Consider the following 21986-nt stretch of genomic DNA (forward strand, 5'->3'; position numbering starts at 1 on the left):
AATCTGACTTAGTAGTTGCATTGCCCTTGTGCCCTCTTGCCTGGCGCAAGCTAGGGCAATGCAACTCATTGATAAATATGGGCCTTTGTATCATAGCTGTTCACGCCTGAAAGACTGCCTCATGAAATCTTCCCAAATCTGGGAAGTGAAAAAGTCTTCGAGCCATAGTATGAAGTGAAATCTGCTTATGGAAGCTACAGAATGCTTGGAAGCTCACCCCATTTGCAACGCAGGACTACCACTCGGTTCAGAAAGAAACTACAACAACCAACGATCTATAAAGATAAACCAAAATGTGCAGGTGTGCACACCCTGCTCCTAAACTAATGACACCTGGACGAAGCCCGCAGAGTACCGCTATACTTGCACACAGTAAAGCACCATGCAACTCCACGTCTCAGCCCTTAATCAATACGCACAACTGTCCTAAATGTCAACCCACAAAGAGCTAGCAGTAAATCCCGATTCCCAAACAGTAGAGCAAAGAAAGCTAATACAACATTCATTTTGTACAACACACATGTTGTCAAACAATTAACAAGAACACTGGATTTTTTAAAGATCCATACCCTACTCTTAGATCCATGGGGGCCTTATTTATGAAATTATCACGCAGCGCAGCAAGTCACCTTGCTGCATTGCATGACAGGGAAAGGGTGGAAATCAGTGCTTAATTTGTGCTTGTTGTTTCCGGTGCTGAGCACAGGCACTTATTTTTGAGGGCTGGGACATAGGGCCAGATGTAGGTAGGTTGAAAATTGCGACTTGCAATTTGCGAGTCCGTGCGACTCGCAAATTGCAACTCGCAATTTGCCATGCAGAATGGTGTCTCAGACACCTTCTGAGACTCGCGATGGGGTCGCAACGACCCACCTCATTAATATTAATGAGGTGGGTCGCAGTTTGCGACCCCATTGCGAGTATGGGCACTCACGGGGATGGTGGCCTGCTGGAGACAGCAGACCACCATGTTCGTGACTGCTTTTTAATAAAGCAGGTTTTTTTTTTCTATCTGCAGCCCGTTTTCCGTAAAGGAAAACGAGCTGCACTTAGAAAAAAAACCGAAACCTTTTGTTTCGGTATTTTTCAGAGCAGGCAGTGGTCCATAGGAGCACTACCTGCTCTGAAAAAACATTTTGTGAGCATTCACAAAGGGGAAGGGGTCCCCTGGGGACCCCTTCCCGTTTACGAATGGGTTACCATCCACTTCAAGTGGATGGTAACTGCGAATCCATTTGCGACCGCTTTTGCGGTTGCAAATGAACTTGCATAGCGTTGCGAGTCGCAAATAGGAAGGGAACACCCCTTCCTATTTGCGAGTCGGAAACACATTTTGCGAGTCGGATCCGACTCGCAAAATGCATTTCTGCATTGCTGATAGGCTTTTGCACCTCGCAAACGGCGTTTTTCACCGTTTGCGAGTCGCAAAACCCTTCCTACATCTGGCTCTTATTCTTTTGCCTCAAGCCTTTGCTGCGAGCAAAAGACACAAGGGAAAGACGGAGGAATGGAAAAATGAAAAAGCGTCACAAAGGGAGAAAGTAGAAAGCTGCTAGAGTGAGCTGAAGGGGCAGGGAATGGCTTTATATGAATTGAAGAGGCCCGGGATGGCTTCGGGGTTACGCTGCCTCAGTATTCTCTGTTCCCACATTTAATTGCAGCAGTGGCATGTTTAAGAGGAGGGCTTTGAGCACCGGTACGTTTTTATTTACAAATTAAGCACTGAGTAAAACTAGTTAGAAGTTGGGTGTATCAGATTGATTGAAAGGAGTAGAAGAGAGGCTAACACAGAAGGTCGAAGAACAGATGTATGTAATGTGTTATGTAGGGTTCTCTCTCGACTGGATAAAAAGCAGCCCTATAAAATTGCAATTCGTCGTATTTCTCCGTAGCGTGTACACCATTAGGAGTCCTTGATTCTCTCTCTAAAAAAATATCGAAATTAAAGTCAAAATAACGTACATTACTACCTTCTTTAACATTAAAAAACAACACATAATGGAATTTGCTTAGTCAATTGTGAAATAATTAAGTTCCCTTATCGGGAGACTAGTTCCACACACTATAGCAGCCTGTATGAGTGCAGTGGCTTGTGTGGGTGCAAGGTGAGCAGGGGACCTGTATGATTTCAGGGTGTGCAGTGAACCTGTGAGTGCAGAGAGTTCTTTGCCAGTGCAGGTTGTGTGAGAGCAGGGTGAGTGGTGACCGAGTGATGTGCTTTTGTAAATGCAGAGTGCGCCGGGTGCCTGTGTAAGTGCAGGGTGAACAACGTGTCTGCGTGAGTGCAGGGTAAGCCTACATTGTGTGAGTGCTGAGAGAGCACTGTTGCTGTGTGGGAGAAGGCTGACCTCTGCGCCTGAGTGGGGGCAGAGAGGTATGTGTCAGAGTGAAGGGCGAGTCTTGGGTCTGTGTGTGCAGCGTGGTGAGTGCAGGAGGGTACAGTCTGCATCCTTTTAAAAAAAACTGTAGTACGTTTTCTTGAAATGTGTTCTGTAAAATACACAATTTGAACCTATGCGGGAGAATTCCCTTTACACCTCTTCTTTCAACGCGGGACTCTTTCCTGCGATAGTCAACACATTATACTCGGGTCAAACCATTTCACACTCCCACTTTTAAAAATCCACCGGCGGCCACTGACCATTTATGCCTTTTTCTCCCACGTTTTTGAAATGTTCCACCTGCATATCTCATAAGTCATCTCCTTCCTCATTATCAAGGTCTCTCACGCTGCTGAATTTCGTTTCTTGTGTTGCCCTATTTTACCACACTTTCACCTACCCAGCCATCCTCTCTCCGCTCACCTGTAAACACATGTTCTTTTCCTTTGGACCTGTCCATATTTCAACAACTGTGTACCTTCACACACCTTCACAGAAAGTGGTATTTACAATTGGCACATGTGTGACTGCCCCCTTTGTGCTCTGCAGAAAGGTCATGGATTGGATGAGCTTGTAGCCTGAACACCTTTCTGACCCATCAACAGGCAATGCGAGAAACTCTTATTTCCCTTCAGACTCAACTCCACAGCTCTCAATTGTGATCCATCTTACACAACCAGCCATAACCTGAACCTACCTAGAGGCGAATCCGTTCACAGTATGCGCCATACAAGAGTCATGAATTGCATGGAAACAAATATCCTATTTTAAGGATTTACAGTTATTGTTGAGTACTAGATCAGGGCTGCACAGACTGAGCGACAGGTGCATTCTGGGAGCGTCAACCAGGCTTCCACTGTGTCACTGCAATTCTTACTAAGAGTTCACCCAACCTGAAGAGAGATCTGAGCTGGAGCCAGAGCTGGTTTCCATGACATCCACAATCACCTCTTCTCTGGGCACGAGTGCAGTTTATTAATCCACCAAAACTTACTAACAAAACAGACTCACGATTCAGGTGATAGGTATATCCATGATGTTACTGTTACTGCCCTGATGTCCAAGTAAGTAAGAAGTCCTACTTATGTTTGCTTTTGAATGTCTGTCTGTCACAACCACTTGGGCAGTAAAAGATGAATCGTCAAGTGTACAGTGATGACAGTGACACCCAAATGCATTTCCAACAGGAAACCAAACCAAAGGACCAAACTAACATCACTCCCTTTCTGGATCTTGTTAGCCACTGGATGAAAGAGTTTTCTGTGCTTGAATGGGGCAAAAACCGAGATCCTAATTCTGAAAGGAAGAGAATTCTATTCACAGCTTTGCAAATTGTATCTAGGCCAAGACATATTTCAACCATTCTAAAAAAACTTAAAATGGCAGTTTTGTTTAAACAATATCATCTGTTCGTTACTGAAAGTCTCGCATTGTCTATACTTGGCTTCACAACACTGATTGTAATCACTGCATCAAAACAGTATTGAAGACTAAAGTGAGATACAGGCATTTTCCAAATAATGAGTGTAAACCTGGATCATGACTTGGTCTTTTGAAACATGTCATGAAACGTCTTAGTTGCTTTGCAGCAGCATTCATGTTACCTTTTTTCCAGCTGAAACGAGTGTTGCCCAAAATCCAGTATTCACTGTCATCAAAGTGAATCTCACCATTGGAGGGGAAGAAGGCATGGGCCAGCTCACCAGTGGTGCCGTCAAAACAGTAGTGAATGGTGGATGTCAAGCAGTCAGTGTGATTCACTGGATAGAAACCTGGAAGCAGAGAAAAGCATTACAAAGAGCAACGCAGTGCACTCAGCTGGCAATGTCCTTAGCAAGAAGGTGTCATTTTATTTCAAGAATGCATCAAAAAGTGCAACCAATTTGTGCTTAGCAGAAGCTGTCCCTAAGTGAAATGTATTACTGCGGAATCTGAAAATTGCATTTCATTGAGCAACCAGTGTCTTGAGCAGGAAAGTGTTGAGAGCACACTTGAGAAAGTGCACAATGCGACCGAATGAATCTCAGCAAAAACTGCCCCTAGCAAGAAGGTGTAACTATAACATTGCAAAGTACATTGTACTACATCTCACCTGGCACTGTTCCTAGCGACACAATTAGTGTGACAACTGCTAATACATGACACGATGTAACCAGGCACTTCTAAGCCCTAAGAGCAAAGTATTATAAAATGTGAGGAAGGCATTGCGTAGTCCAAATTGCCAGTGCTCAGCAGAGCAGACAATTTCTTTGGTGGGAAAGTGTCCCAGTGACAAATGAGAATGCATCAGAAAGTGCAAACTCCGGTGCTAAGCAAACATTCGGAGTAGGAAAATGGTACTATGGCCTCTCAGAAGCGCATCACACAGTGCAACCACCCAGCGCTCAGCAGACACTATCATAAAGGGATATGCTACACTGGCAAAATAGAAAGACATCACAGAGTGCAACCAACCAGAGCTTAGCACCCACCACCTCAAGCAGTAAAGTGTTACCATTGCAAAAAAGGACCACAAGGTCTAAAGGTGTGCTCTTCTGCAGCTCTGTTAGAGTTGGCCACATACATAGGTGTGTGCTTTATCCATACATTCTGAAAAATCTTACCTTTCCTTGAAAGTCCCAGCCTTTATTAAATGTCTATAAATTAATACCCCTACAACCCTGTATTAGCCATGGGTTAATGCTCAAGAGTGCCTCATGTGTTTCATGAACAGATCTAAAGGCAATTTTATTTACAGGTAAGTGTTCAACTTACCTTTGCACCAGATGACTTTGTGGAGGCCTTTTTGCTTGGTACTATGTTTATCAAGGGTTACTAGTCAACATCTATTGGGCCACTGCATTTCACCTCGGACTTCCACAGGCCTCAAGTACTATCAAACTCTCCTGGCATAACCAGGTTGCACCCTTGGCAAACTTGACACAGCAAAGGTAAGAAGACTGAGCTGTCGCAGCTTACACCTGGAGAAGGTAGTAGGTTTAGAGCTCATATAATGTATGACTAAAGTGTCCAGTTATTGGTTTCAACCGATTTCAAACGGTAAAAACCTACCGTAATGAAATCATCCTTGTTTTTAATTGTAAAGCACTGATTTCCCCACTAAATGGCAGTATTGTCGTACGTATCTTCAGAGTACTTTATCAAGGCGATTTTACCCACTGTTTAATAATGATTTCTTCATAGTCTCAGGCTATTTGTCTCAGGAGGGCAGGGTAGTGCACTGACTCAATTTAGCTACTGTAATTTATCATGATGGTTTAGGGCCTTTGGTCATTTGCACCCCTAAAAGTGTGACCTAAAAGCTGCATTTAGCAGCATATCTTCTCTGCTACACCTGCTCCCTTCCATCTGTCTGACTATATTAAACATAATCAGATATATATCCAAGCATGTTCTCCTAGTTTTGTTCTGTTGCCCCACCTACCTCTCTTCCCCTCTCAAGTAGAGGCAATAGGAACATTGGTAACTCCCTTACTCTCTGCCTCATTACATCAACAAAGATGTTTTGTGATTGCCTGTAACCCTTCAAGAAGCTTATTAAAAAAAAAAAACTCCTATGCACACTGATTATCATAATAGATGGTCCTGCTATAATAAAAATCAACATTGGTTCCTTTAAATGGGCTATGGGGCACCGCCCCTCATTATTTCTTAACTGCTTTTTTATTTTATTACTCATATTCCCAAGAAAGGCACGTTTCTTTGCAGGCACATTCTCTAATGCGCATGTCCCTGCTGTCGCATCTTTAGCAGGTTTACCTTTCGTCAGCCCTGATGCTCAGTGGCCTGGCAGGCTTTAGGACCACAGTCCCTGTAAGTTAACACAGCCTTACTAACTGAACAAAAGCTGGGCGCATTAGGCTTCAGACAGCGCTTTAAAAGACTGCGTCAATAAGCGAGGATGCACAGGGGAGGTGATATCAGCAAGACTCATGTGGTAACGCGGGTTGGAATGGGTAGAATACAGAATGTATAACATCTAGCTGGGGAATGTTACGGTGGCAGTTGGCGGCGGAGACTGATTGCAAAGAGTCGGTGCCGCTTTTGATGTTGATCGTACTAAAATAAAGACTGTCACGGAATACTAGGACCCGCTTCTTACCTTCTATTTTCACAACTCACCCCTGTGAGAAGATGGGAAAGAGGCGGGCTTCAGAAGAGGATCCAGCTACAGATAGTTTGGCTGCAAACAGAGGAGTGACCTCTGACCTGCCTTAGGTCTAGAGCTCGCCCCCCACGTCTGCAGCACCAACCGGCTGTCTCCTGCCCCTGACCCCCGCCCACGCTGCTGCTAGCGTGTTCGAGGCCCTCCTCCACCCGCAGGCATCCTCCTGCGCCTCATCCCTGGTGTCTAGTGGGCTCTAGTAAGCTTCACTTGACCCGTGTGCCGCTTTTCGCCGTCCTGTAAGTGTTTTTCAAATTTTCTGCGCCTTGCCTCCTTGCGCTTCTGCCCCCGTTGTGCCCCTTCTGATTGTGCTGCTTTTCGCCGTCCTGTAAGTGCATTTCTATTTTTTCAAGCACCTTGCCTCCTTGCGCTTCTGCCCCCGTTGTGCCCCTCTGATTGCTGTACCCCGATTGTAACTTGTGCCATAATTGTATTTTGTGCCTGTTTTTACTGTTTTGTGCCTTGCTTTTTTCCCTGGTTTTCGCCCCTTGGGCGCTCCCCCTTGCCGCTGCCTCCCTGCGGCCCCGCCCCCCTCGCGCCCCCATTCGCCGCTCCCTCCCACCTCCCAGCTGCTCCTCCCTTCCCCCCTCCCCCTCCCCCCTCCCTTCTTAATGGCTGGCGCTGCGCGTCTGCCAGAGGCAAGCCCGTCTGCACCCGTCCGCGCCTGGACCGCGCCCAGCGCCACCCCCCCTGGTCCGCACGCCCCGCACCCCCAGCCTTCGCTACTCGGCCAGCGAACTCCTCGCCCTCAACCCTGGCTCCTCCACAGAATGCTTCCAGGCCACCCCGAAGCACACCAAAGGACCTTTTTCCTGCCGCACCTGCAACTTCACCTGCAACAGAACAACGAAGCCAGCAACAACCAACACAAACCACCTGCACTGCATCCTCCTCAACACACGCTCCGCACGAAAGCACGCCATTGAGCTCTGGGACCTGCTCGACACCGCCGCCCCAGACGTAGCCTTCCTAACCGAAACCTGGTGGAACGACTCCTCGGCCCCAGACATCGCCATCGCCATCCCTGACGGCTACAAGATCACCAGAAGAGATCGCACCAACGGAATCGGCGGAGGAATAGCCATCGCCCACAAATCTACCCTCAAGATCCACACCCACACGGACGACACCCTCAAGACAGCCGAACACCTCCACTTCCAGATTCACACGGACCCCAACACTACCCTCAGAGGAACCCTCATATACCGTCCCCCAGGACCAAGAGCCCCCTTCAGCGACACCATCTCCGACCTCGCAAGCACCCACGCCCTCGCCTCTTCAGACTACATCCTCCTGGGAGACCTTAACTTCCACCTGGAGAACAACAATGACGCCAACACCGCATCACTGACCACCAACCTCTCCAACCTCGGACTCCGTCAACTGGTCAACACACCCACCCACATCGCCGGCCACACCCTTGACCCACTCTTCACTGCAAGCATCCACATCTCATTCAGCCACACCTCCGAACTCCACTGGACCGACCACCACTGCGTCCACTTCACGTTCAAGAAAAACACCGAACACCACCGCACCCCTCTACCGCCTCACCGCCGCTGGGGAAAAGTCACCGAAGATCAACTAGCCAGCACCCACGCCAAAAACCCACCACCCGACCCCACCGACCCGGACTCCGCCGCTATCAACCTCCAACAATGGATCCTCAACTGCGCCAACATCCTAGCACCACTCAAGAGACCCACCGTCAACCAAGAAAAGAAAAAAACAGCCTGGTTCACAGATGAACTGACCACCTCCAAACGCACCTGCCAGAAACTCAAGAAGAAATGGATCCTCGAGCACACACCCAACAACCTTGCTACCCTCAAGGAAGCCAACCGCGAACACCACCAACTGATCCGACTCGCCAAACGCTCCCACTTCACAGAACGCCTTAACAACAACGCTCACGACTGCAAGGAACTCTTCTGCATCGTGAAGGAACTCTCCAACCCCAACGCCAACGACGTCCCTCCATCCCAGAAACTCTGCGACGACCTCTCCACCTTCTTCTACCAGAAAATCGCAGCCATCCACGACAGCTTCAACACCACACCTCCGCCAGACCCCATCCCCAACAACTCCTCCCACGCCGACCGCATCACCACCTGGACCCAAGTAGACGACGCTGATACCCTAAAGACCATGAACTCCATCCACTCAGGATCTCCCTCTGACCCCTGCCCACATCACGTTTTCAACAAAGCCGACGTCACCATCGCCCCCAAACTCCGCAAGATCATCAACCTTTCCTTCAACACCGCTACCTTCCCGGACAGCTGGAAGCACGCAGAAATCCAACCCCTCCTCAAGAAACCTAAGGCTGACCTCAACGACCTCAAAAACTTCCGACCGATCTCCCTCCTCCCTTTCCCAGCGAAAGTCATCGAGAAGATCGTCAACGCACAGCTCTCCCACTACCTCGAAGACAACTCCATCCTAGACCCTTCCCAATCCGGTTTCAGACGCAACCACAGCACAGAGACTGCACTCCTCGCCGCCACAGATGACATCAGACAACAAATGGACAACGGCGAAACCTCAGCCCTCATCCTCCTAGACCTCTCCGCTGCCTTCGACGCGGTCTGCCACCGCACCCTACTAAATCGCCTCCACGAAGCCGGTATCCAAGACAAAGCCCTCAACTGGATCTCCTCTTTTCTCTCCGGCAGAACCCAGAGAGTCCGACTCTCACCCTTCCGCTCCGAAGCTACCAACCTCATCTGCGGCGTCCCCCAAGGCTCCTCACTAAGCCCAACGCTGTTCAACGTCTACATGGCCCCCCTCGCACAACTGGCCCGCCAGCACAACCTCAGCATCCTCTCCTACGCCGACGACACCCAGCTCATCCTCTCCCTGACCAAAGATCCTCTCACCGCCAAAGCCAACCTCCACGAGGGACTGAAATCCATTGCCGAATGGATGAGCAACAGCCGCCAGAAACTTAACTCCGACAAGACGGAAGTCCTCATCCTTGGTCGCACCCCTTCGGCCTGGAACGACTCTTGGTGGCCCACTGCCCTGGGCCCCCCACCCACCCCAGCCAACCACGCACGAAACCTCGGCTTCATCCTCGACTCTGCTCTCACCATGTCCAAACAGGTCAACGCTGTCTCCTCTTCCTGTTTTAACACCCTCCACATGCTCCGCAGGATCTCCAAGTGGATTCCAACAGGAACCAGAAAGATGGTGACCCAAGCCCTCGTCAGTAGCAGACTCGACTACGGCAACGCACTCTACACAGGCATCCCAACAAAAGACATCAAACGACTCCAACGCATCCAGAATGCATCCGCCCGCCTGATCCTCGACATACCCCGCCGATGTCACATCTCCCACCACCTGAAGGACCTCCACTGGCTCCCCGTGGACAAAAGGATCACCTTTAAACTCCTCACCCAAGCACACAAGGCACTACACGACACCGGACCCACCTACCTGAACACCAGACTCAACTTCTACGTTCCCTCACGCCAACTACGCTCTGCCAACCTTGCCCTCGCCATCATCCCCCCGAATCCAGCAAAAGACCTCTGGCGGCAGATCCTTCTCCCACCTCGCCGCCAAGACCTGGAACTCACTCCCGACCGCACTACGCCAGACCCAGGACCTCCTCACCTTCAGGAGACTCCTCAAGACATGGCTCTTCGAACGATAGCAGCGACCCCCCTCTCCACCCCCCCAAGCGCCTCGAAACCCTAACGGGTACATAGCGCGCTTTATAAATGTAATGATTGATTGATTGATTGCATCATCACAGCGCGTGGTTCAGGAGCGCTTGCTGCTTCTCAGGAAGTAACCGCCTGCCCCAATGAAGGCTCGAGCCACACTTCTGACTTAGTCTCTGAAAATGTTAAACACGTTTATCACCTGGCTCTGTGCAGTGGTATCGTGTCAGTCAGACCACACCATTCTGCGCTGGTTGACAGTATTGTTTTCAGGTGAGGTCATTTTCAAAGTAATCTTGTGAAGGCTCTGGCATTCTCGGAATATTCTGCCTGCCTCAGCTTTCCTTCTCAGGGCTGAAGCCTGGCACATTCCACCAATTATAAAACTCATTAGCTTTAAGAGGCTTGTATTTAAAGCGACTCCGTTTTACCAGTTGCTGACTTGAGCAGTGTGAAGCTAATAGAGTGTGCCCAATAAAAAGCGCCTCATCATATGCTTTGCTTGTTCATTTTGTAACATAGTAATTGAGGGGACTATAAAAAAATATAGGTATTCCGTTTTAAAATTCCTTTTCAGTACTGGCTCACTCTGTAGCAATATATAATGGCAATGACAGCCTGCAGAGAAGAAACGCTGTAGACAGTGTGTACAGTTACGGTAAAAAGACGAGCACAGACTTGAAATTTAGGAAAATGTAGCGATCAAGACACTTTCCTATTGACATCCTGTTAGGTAACTGCTCCTTGCAATCCAGACATGAATTTACGCCCCACCACCACCAACCACCAGTGATAACAAGCATTTGCAATGCAATAGGTCTCACATTTGCTTGAGTTGGAACTATTGGTTTTGTAAATGCATAACTGGACTTTTCTTGCCACATAAATTGGCCAACCGTGCTGCATATTTTGGTCCTCTCTGCCGCATAATTCCAGTGGCCCTGCATATAACTAAAATCACTTCCATTTAACTTCTTCCTCTATCGGAGGAAAAAAATTAAAATATTGTCATTATTTATTATATATTTTGATATTATTTTGGGGTCTCCCCAACCTAGAGTGGGGACTCGTGTATGCTAAACTGAAAGCAGTGTGAATTTCTCACCGTGCCTGGCAGTAGGATTGCCTCTGCGGCTAAAAAGGTGGCAAACCTACCTGTCAGTGATTCATTAAGGGGTTCAGAATACATGGTCATCCAATCCATGGCTTCTCTGCAGTAATGGTCAGGTGTGGCAATTGCATAATTGTAATTCTATGTGACAGTGTGTGAAAGGGGTACACAGCTGTTGAAATATATACAGGGTATAAGTAAAAGAAAATGCAGTGCTTACATGTGCAGGGATCTGCTGCGTGTGTGGGAGACGGTGAAGCGGAGAAGATGCATGGAGTTAGGGAGACCAGATTTTGAAACCCGAAATCTGGGATTTTCCACAAACGTAAATGTTTCTACAGTTGAAATACAATTTTGCATTGACCAGTAGACATTGAAGACTCACCTGACAGCGCTCAACACAGACAGGGTTGCAGTAAGAGAATTAAATGCAACTTTTAAAACACCACCATCTGTGTAAGCTGCTTTCTGCTTTGTGCTGCTAACGTTTTCTGCACTGCAACACATGAAAACTTTCCTCCCTCTGATTTCACTCAACCCTGCATGAAAACCAGGACAGGTGCTATATTTAGTGGATTTTGTGAGGACAAGTGATGAAAACCATGGACTGCCCCGCCAAACATGGGACGGCTCTTCACCCTAAAAGATGTGCGTGTAGGAGGGTTAAATGGGGATAAGCTAAGAGGAAAGATAGGAGTTGTCAGATATGCAGAGGGAGGCTTTCTGATAGATGTGAGGAGAAAGAGGATTGATGTGTCTAAGATAAACTTCAGAGGAAAGTGGCATGAAGGTTAGACGCTCCGAAGCCCACTGTGACCGCATATACCATAGTAATGTTTAATTCTAGTCTCATATTTTCAGATGTGAAAGATTTGTAAGTCTAATTATTCACAACAAAATCTTCATTGTTACTAATTTATCTAATCCTGGTAATAAGCATAATATCAGTCTCACGCAGTGAAATAAAAAAGGACCATTTTGGAAAAGCAACACTCTATGAATGTGGGGGGTATTATGAGAGGGATGATAGGTGTTGGGGGTCACCAAGCTTATAGAGTTGGAATGTCTGCGGTAGGCCCACAGTCAGCTTGCAAAGCAGATGTCTTCGGTCCAGTTCTGACAAGCAAGCCTTCAATGCAGCTGTAGTCCCTGGGCGGCTCACTGAACAAGACAGCCCTCTCTTACACAGTCGAAAGGGCCTTCTCTTTGTCCTCCTAATTAGTAACCTCATCTTCACCTCATCTGCTCCTTCATGTTCAAGTCAGGGCATCGAAACTTGGACCAGTTCCCAGCCTCGAGGAGGTACAGCACCTTCCTGGTCAGAGGTCACACTGTACAGGTGCAACAGAGCTTCTCAAGAAGTAGATATACATTCAATGAACTGTTCCTGAACAGCTATCTCCTATTTAGTTCATGTGGATAAGGCCAATCAGTTTTTACCATTGCATTATGGGTGATGTTAAGCTTTCAGAGTCCGACCTCGCAGACAAAAGAAAAAGATGACAAGATATGACAAATTTGAAATGTGAAGAATACGCATGTGAAATTCTGTTGGTACAAATTGGAAACAAGGAATGAAAGTCTTTTTCATAAGCGGCCCAGTTCTAACTATTAGTTCTGAATTTGTTCTTAAAATCTATTCGACTCAGAAACGTGGTGCCTGATTTAGAGTTTGGCGGACAGGTTGCTCCGTCACAAGCATGACAGAATATCCCGTCCGCCATATTATGATCTCCATAGCTAATATGGGATCGTAATAAGGAGGACGGGATATCCGTCACATTTGTGATGGACTAACCCCTTCCTCCAAACTGTGAATCAGGCCCATAATTATTAAACGAAAGCTAGGAGTACAATAAAAGAGACAAGGGGTCTCATTTAGAGTTTGGCGGAGAGGCTGAACCACCACAAAGGTGATGAAGGACCCTTTATGCTAAAGTGACTGTCCACTAAATCTATTTTGAGTATGTTTCCAACCTTGTTGACCATCTTGATTCCAATGTTGGAAATCCCACACTAACGGCCCGACAGAGCAGTGACTTAACACAACCTGAGGGGCCCCCTCTGCATGGTACATGAGGGGTCCACTCTGATCTCACTCAAGAGATCTCAGGCCAGTATACTGTGCTGAGGGGGACCCCACACCGTGGGGTTGCAGGGCCCTTTGGTACACCACTGTGACAGAGTGTGGGGTTGTTGGTGTAGATGCAATAGACCATCTGCCCCGTTTAGTGTGGATAATCTGATGTGTTTTCTCACTTTGGGACCGCAAGGGAAACTCTGGTGGTGACAAACTGGAAAAAATTTAAAATGTCCCTCTTTCCCTGGCAGAAAACTCCCAGGATGTCAGAGTTAGTGTTTTTTTTGTTTTTGAAAATCAAAGTCCTGGTTTGCGAGATTTGTTTTTTTCGTTGTTGCCATGATGGAAGCTCCTCTGAAGGCATATAGACCTCCGAAGGGCCAGTGGAATTCTCAAAATATGGTGGGCAGTGGTCCAGCCAGGATGGTGGAGGTAATGACCTCTGCCACCGCAGTGGGCAGCAGGCTGCCTGTCACACCCTAAATCAGCCCCCAAAAAAGACCAAAAAAAATACAAGGGTGCTGATATGTTTTTTGTACAGTGAAGACGTACACTGTCATGCTGAGATGGAAAGTGTAATAGGAAGGTGGTGTGCATGGGACATGTGATAAATTCTTGCATGACATTCCAAATCGCTGTACTCACATGAGCCATTTCGTGACTGCTCAGAAAGGCAGGAGTCTCTGCTTTTTTTCAGGAAATAATTTCTACTCCCACACCCATTACAATACATTCATGACCGTTGTACCCAGCCAGCTACCTTCCTCTGTCCAAACGTGTACGTGATACTCCATCATCCAGTGATGGGGACAATCTTCTGTTTTACCACACAGTCCTTCAGTCGGTGGATAGAAGGCTTTTGGATGGCTAAAGATAAGGTTGACAGGACAAGATCCATCTGTGAAGCCCTACGTTCTTGAGATAGGCTTCAAGAGGCCTGTGAACTCACGTTTAATATTTTCTTTTAGTGCGTTGCCCTTCTTTACAAGGCTAGCGATCTCACGTTTGTGTCTCTATTGACAGTAAGTCGCTGAAGGACACCTCAGGTTCTGGGCTGAAATGGTTATATTAATTTGAGTTTCTAGGCTGGTAACCTCTTCTGGCATCTTATCAGCCATTAGTCCAAGGAATCTAGCTGCTGACATCTTGTACTGGGAACTAACCTTTCCAGATTTACCCACCATATCCATCAGTCTGAGTTCTTCCCTTCCCTTTCCAGCCTAGTGAAAGGCATATCCATCAAAGGTGGAGTGGGTGGTTATTGAGTGAGTTAGTGGATGCGGTCACCTGCACATGACTCTGAGCTCGTGATCCTGGGCAGGCTTCATCCCATGATTCTTCCACTCAGCCTCCATCCTTCTACTCCTCCTTGAACTAGCCATGAATTCCTGGATCCAGCTGCTTGGGTGGGGATGAGATAATACAGGAAGGAGCAAACACCCTCTGGGGAGACAGGACACCTGATTCATGGGCACTACCAGGATCTTTTTCTATCAAACAAAAAGCTGGGCTAGGATTGAGTGGGGCTCTAAACTCTGGAATCTCTTCCTGACTTGTCACCACTGGACATGTGATAACCTTTATTTTAGATAGACAGGCATGTTTTAAGATATCACAGACTCTTTACTTCATCCTTTCTGTGAGGATAGTCTCTCATGGCTGACCACATGCACACCCACCAAGTCAAAGCAGAGCAACGGAAAAGCAATGGCAAAACCTAGTGAGCAGAAGGACATCAAAAACTTTGCAAATAGGTGATGAGCATGAATAAAAAGTACCTGTGTCTGCTAGCATAATGTAGACATCAGAGTTTAGAAAAGGAAATAAGGGGGTAACTGGACTTTAGGTTAATCAGCACATAAAGGTGGGATCCCAAAAATCAGTGAACTTGTAGTTTGTCGTTTTCTCGTACTGACATCTTCCAAACAAAAAACGTCCTCTTTAAATCGATGATCCAGCTTTCCTGCCCTCTAAAAGCCAGCTAAGTGCAGAAAGATATTTCTAACGCAGAGGAGCACAATATTAGTTGCTCTGTGGAATATATTGTGAATGACACTACTTCAAACTAAAGAGATGGGGGTAGGGTTTGCTCTTAGGATGTATAGGTGGGCTTATTTAGGATCTGTGCCCTATATTTACAGATGTCGTCTGTGGCTGAATCATGTATGGTCAGTGGATGAAGATGGCTCGTTTGGTGGAGGCGTGGTTCTACGTAGAATGTGTAGGTCTATAGATGGAGGTAGGGTACGTGGATAGATGTATTATCGATTGCGTGTGTTCTGGTTCATTGAAGGTAAGCTCTGTGCTCTGTGCCAGGATGTGGTCTTTTTTCAGAGATTTGATTTATGCTTAGAGGTGTGGTCTCTAGATGGATATGTAGCTTATGTGTAGAGGCATTGGCTGTAGGAAGATATGTGGCTTATTAGAGGAGTTGTTGTTCATGACGAAAAGAGATGTTTAGGAAAGAGCCCTTTGTCTGAAAGATTTCCGTTGTGGCCAGTAAGAAGCAGGGGGTGTATCATCTTAGATGTGCCCAAGAGACTGTGCCCGAGGTAAGAGTATGTTTTCACCCAGTAGTGCAATGGTGTCAACAGTGATGTGCTACATAATGGGGGGGCACCAGGAGGTGTTCTGAGAGAACAAAGAAGAAGGACAACATTTGAGGCAGTGTAAGAGGTTTGCTTTGGGTTTATTTGAACTGAGTTTGAAAACCATCACATTAGACATGCTCTATGCACTGACCTATTAGCTTACTTCTGGTCACGGCCATACAAAGGGGAAAGGACTGGGCGAGCACCTTGCCTTGCAAAACGGATTAACCATGAATACGGTCATCCTCTGTTACTGTGGCTCCTTGGTAGGTACTTTACAAGTGTCCTTGGATTGGAGTATCTGCAGTAATGCTCGTTGCTGGGTTCTTGAAGACTTAATAGTAACTTTTTAATTAAGGGCAGATCACGGGCTTTGTCAATCTGCCAAGACAAGCGATGCAGATGCGTGCTACCTGTTAAGTCCCAGGTATGTTCCTTTTTAGGTATATGAATATTACACACACATATGAGTGATTACTAAAGGTGAGCAAAATTAGTTATTGTTTTTGTACATTTCAGAAAGAGCCCTGTAAACATGCGAGTACAAATTCCACAGTTAGATCCAGGCAGGTATTTGCACTTACAGGGAGAGACCAAACCAGTTTCTAGGGCGACCAAAAGCTTCCATGTGTTTTGATCGTTCATATGTTATTGTTATAGACATGGTCTAACGTTCTGTGGGGAATCTATGAGTGGAGAAGGTACCCCCAAACATTAGGTATGGACTGCTTGAGGTGTAATTTATGAGTACAGGTGTGGTAAATAGAAGGTGGGGTGTTCATGAAAGGAGGTATATTCTGTGGGTAGCGGTTTGATCTATAACTGGGTGTATTAACTATCAATAGAGATATATGTTCATGGAACTGTAGATGAATCAGTTGGTGGTGTGTTTTATTGGTGGAGTTGTGGTCTATGAGAGGAGAGGAGCTGTATAAAGGATGTAAAATACATGGTTGGTATGGTTGGAGGTCAGGAATATGTTATGCATCTGTAGCTATAATTTATGGGAAAAGTATAGTTTACAAAAGGAGGTTTGGTCTGTGGTTAGAGGTGTGACCTATAGTTGGAGTGGTGCACTGTCATTGGTCGTATGTTATATGGCTTTCGGTATGTACTTTACAAAAGGAGGTGTAGATGGAACTATAACCTATAGTGGGAAGTGCAAACTATCATTGGCTGTATGTTGTGTAGCTGTAGGTAAGTGTTTTAAAAAGAAGATGTGGTCTGTGAATGGAGGGTAGAGTATCATTGATAATATGTTATGTGGCTGTAGTTATGGTCTATGCAAGTAGGTGTGGTTTACGATAGGAGGTTTGGTCTGCATTTGGAGGTATGCTCTATGGTTCGAGAAGTGGATTATGATTGAATAGCCGACTATGCAGTTGACAGTGTGGTCTGTGGCTGGTGATGGTCCGTTTGGTCTACTGGAGGAGATGTGGTCTCCATAAGGAAGTATGATCTGTGGTTCCAGATGTGGTCTAGGACTGAACTGCTACTGACAGTGTGTTCTGTGGTTGTATGTGTGATCTGTAGATGGCAGTACGTTTTATGGTTGTAGGTATGGTTTGTGGCTGGGGCTGTGGTCTAAGATTTTTGATATGGCTAATGTTAGAAACTTCAGACCCTTTTTAACTTCATGTGTATTACTTACCTATTTTCAAATCACTCTCCTGGTCGGGGGGAACCTCTTTGAACTGGAAGGCAGACACCTCACTCCACATCTCAAAAGCAGCAGCAATCCCCTTGCGTGTGTCACTCTCGTTGATCAAGTTTCTTGGAAATGATAGGATTCTGTGAATACAAAGTGCAGCAGACCACTCAATAAAGCTTCTTGGAAGAGAGTCATCGGCTTGTCACAAAGTCAGCGACTCACGCCCACCAATTGTGTACTTGAGTGAGAAAAACAGTAAAATGCTCTCAGCTACTGTCCCATATGAGGGTTTTGGGTGGACGGCTGTCACTTTTAATGAAGTTTGGGAATTCTAGGGCTGTTAAAATAAATTTTTCTAAACTTAGGCCCATATTTATACTTTTTTAGCACCGCATTTGTGCCGCTTTTTGATGCAAAAACGGCGCAAACTTACAAAATACAATTGTATTATGCAAGTTTGAGCCATTTTTCGGTCAAAAAAATGATGCAAATGCGGTGCTGAAAAAGTATAAATATGGGCCTTAGTGTTTTGTCTATTTAATTATGTTGACAAACATTTGTGATGGATCTAGTGCCTTCACTTGGAAACTTATGTTCATGCACTATTTTGGATCACTCTTCTTTCAACTTAAACTTAATACCTAGTTCAAAACTAGTTATCCCTGTTTCAGATTAATCCTACCCTTAAAACGCCCTTCCTTCAGAAAGTCTTGCACCCTTCTCTATGCAGAAGACCAAACCCTGGAATTTCAGGAGAACAATAATCACCCACCACTAATTTTGATGAGCAGTAAATACCTTGCTGTCCCCAATCACGGTACGCCCTGAACAGACCAGCCTTGAAGCACCTAGCAAGTATTCTCTAGCACAACTGGACCTGTCATCACACCTTTCAGTGCTACGTCAAGCCTAAAAGCAGTTATAATGTCGCCACAAGAAGACTCCTAACCTCAGGCACAACAAACAGTGGTTCCCACAAAGTCCACACTAGGAACACTAATTCTCTCAGCCAGGCACATCTAAAGGATTTCTGAGTTACTTAACCACTGGCAAAATGCTTCGTAGCCTTGACATGAGTATGAAAGACCGTTCAAACGCTGCCATAAAATACCATCACAATGTGTCCCTGGTCATACTGGGCACTTCTCTTTCTGTATGGAGGTCTCGCACCTTTTTATGAAAAATTTATGTTTCAGTTGCTTTTTCTCAGGTTATCCGTTATACAATGTCCATCAGCGTGAGCCTCTTTGCTCTGTCTCTCTCAGCCTCACCATACCTCCTCTGGGCCTCTGCCTTTATTTCCATATTTCCTCCATTACTCGTCTGTACCAGAAGCCTGGAGGCAAAATAAGTCCACAAGGAGCCACAATGAATGTTGAACACATCTCCCTCATCGCCTACCTGTTGCCCACTTACCTCTTTGTCTCTTACTTACCTATTTATGATATCTCCTTTCCCTTCAAAATGAAGTGGCATAAGCATGCTGTCAAGGTACGTGATTTGGGTCATAAAGCTAGGCTTTTTGGCTGTATAGCATTTAAAAGCAACTTTAATGGGGAGCTGAGGGTTGTCTCAAAGAACTGTATAGAGAAACCTAGCAGCAACTAAGCTTTTTATGGAACACTGAGCTTTTATCATTGACTAAAAATGGAATAACTAAGACATTTTACGGGGGGTTGGAGAGCTCTTTCACAAAATTAAATGTTCCACCAACAGTTGCATTTTTAGGCACATTGGCAGAGTTTCCCCAATGAAAAAAGGTTAAAAATTAAAAGCAACTTTGCAGGAAGGATTACAGCTTGTCCCACAATTAGTTTTGGACATAATAGTGGCAAACTGGCCATTTTAAAGCGTACCAAACGAGTAACACTGGTCAAAACCGGAGATGGTAACATATGGTAGATTACAGTTACAGGCGGAATACGGTCTCTAGCCAAGCAATATTGGGGAAAATGTTTTGCAAATATAACATTTAAAGCACACTGAACCAATAATCGTGTTTAAAACTGGCTAAGATCGATAGACAAATTTACAAAGCGTTTTGAGGTTCTCTCATGAGAATTGTTTGGGAAAGGTTTTGTCAAATGGCACATTTTAAACACTGGGTCTGTAATACTGGGCAAAACTATGTCAGATTAAATGCATTTTTATGGAGCAGGGAGGTGGATGTATTCCTATATATATGTGTGTTTGGTGGAAATTAGCAGCAAATATTGAAGCACATTGATAAATTAACATTGAGCTCTCCTGAATAAGTATTTGTAATTGGGTGTTGCCAGTCCCAAATCACAGTACAGAGACTGCCCTCATCTCCACCCCAGATGACAAATGAATGGTCATGGACTGAGGTGACATGCAGTCCTCATCCTATTGGATCTTTCTACAGCCTTTGTCATTGTCTTCCACCTAATCCTCATCCAACGACTGCACGAAGCCGGCATCCAAGGTCTCGCACTTCACTGGTTTTGCTCTTTCATGATATGCCGCACCAGGATGGTCAGCCTGGTACACTTCACCTCAGACACCATCAGCATCATCTGCAAAGTTCCCCAAGAATTCTCACTTAGCCCCACTCTGTTTAACTCCTACATGATCCCACTCATCAACATTGTCTGCACTCCCTGAACCAACTTCATATCTTATGCTGATGACACACAGCTTTTACTATCCGTCCCTGGTAGGACGCCAAACACCTGGACCAGTTTCTCCACCTGCATGACTAAAGTTGCCAGATAATGAAAAACAACTGCCTCAAGCTCAAGACAGAGGTAATATTCTTCAGCAAAGAAATCTCCCTCTCGGACTTCACCTGGTGGCCTGCCAAACACAGACCCACACCCTTTCCGGCAAGCCACGTAAAGAACCTTGAGTTATTGATTGACAATCAATTCACCGTGACTAGATAAGTAAACACAGTCACCATCTCCTGCTTCCACATGCTAAGTTGCTCAAGAAGCTCTTCAAATAGCTCCCCACCAATACTCGCAGAACCGTCACCGAAGCCCTCATCAACAGCAAGCTTGACTATGACAATACTGGAATTAATGCTCAACTGACAAGAAGGCTCAGGCCTTACAAAACTCAGCGGCCAGGCTCACCCTGAAACTACCACCCCACACTAACATCATCCTACACCTCAAACAGCTCCACTGTCTCCCAGTCCCAAATGGAGCACTCGTCAGGTTTGTCAAACACACATATAAAGCCTTACACAACACTGACCCCTACCTCAACAACCACATAAACTTCCACAAACATACAAGACACATCATCTTGGCTGGGCATCTACTTGCACACCACCCCCCTCAGACACGCAGAATCAGATCCGGCTATCATTTATTCTTCTACCTCTCTCTCCTAAAGCTTGGAGTAACCTGCCCTGCACATCAGAGCCTCCTTCTCAGCCCTTGAGTTGAGCAAGAAAGTGAAGGCATGGCTCTTCACTTAGCCCTGACCCTGGCTCGGCCCATACAGCTCCTGCTTCAGCACCAGGATACCCCCTAGGTGAGTTGTGTACTATAAAAATACAAATAAAATAACACCTGCAAACACACGTTTGTCATTTTCGTACAACAAATTCATTTCAGGCCCCCCAAGGAGCTCAAGGCGCAAAGAGGCTGTGTGTGTTGAGCGTGTTTTTATGGATTTGATTGACAGCTTTAAATACATTGGATATTTCCAGTTTGAAAGTGAACCTGTTCATTCAGTGAACAATCCAATGAACACATGAGTGCACACTACTTCTTAAATCAAATAGATTGAATCACTCTCCGAGTTAATGATTAGCAGCAAAAATGATGACGCTATTGAACAGGCTCCCAAAAAATGAAGGCATATTTATACCAACACATGTAAAATGACGAGGCTCTCGGATGTTCCCAAAACAATTTAACAAATGGTACATTAGAGATCCATGGTTTATATTTGATACGTAGAAGTACTTCTTCATTTGAAACAAAATTGGTTTAACTCAACATGGTTATTGTTTCTGCTTTGTCCTCGGCTTTCTTTAGGAATGAGCATAAAAAAAGAACCACTTCAATAACATAGGCTAATTTATAAACAAGAAAAGGTGACGGTAATGATGACATTTCAAGTCGGTCCATATCTGATGGAATTAGCTTATCAAGTCGTTTTTGTAATTTATGCTCTATTACCTATATCATTCTGCAGTTTTGAACCAAGTACTACAAGTGGTACAATGCAAAGAGGAGAAGATGTTCTACTCATAAATAAATACAAGTAGTGCCTAGAAGCCATTTGCTACCCACTTCTGTTTCACACCACATATGGCTCACAAACAGAGCGTTATCAAATACATAGCTTCCAAATGTCC

At 45.8% G+C, this 21986-nt stretch overlaps 1 protein-coding gene across 1 annotated transcript in view; it reads right to left on the minus strand.

Moving 5' to 3' along the window:
• Nucleotides 1–21986, minus strand: part of MMP23B (matrix metallopeptidase 23B) — a 99133-nt gene that overhangs the window by 38721 nt on the left and 38426 nt on the right. Inside the window, exons 3-4 of the mRNA XM_069241037.1 lie at nucleotides 17651–17790; nucleotides 3986–4153 (exon numbers count right to left, since the gene is read on the minus strand). Of these exons, the coding sequence (XP_069097138.1) occupies nucleotides 3986–4153; nucleotides 17651–17790 (308 nt within the window). The remainder of the gene's footprint in view (nucleotides 1–3985; nucleotides 4154–17650; nucleotides 17791–21986) is intronic.

The sequence above is a fragment of the Pleurodeles waltl genome, chromosome 6 (genome assembly GCF_031143425.1).
Source record: "Pleurodeles waltl isolate 20211129_DDA chromosome 6, aPleWal1.hap1.20221129, whole genome shotgun sequence".
Lineage (NCBI taxonomy): Eukaryota > Metazoa > Chordata > Amphibia > Caudata > Salamandridae > Pleurodeles > Pleurodeles waltl.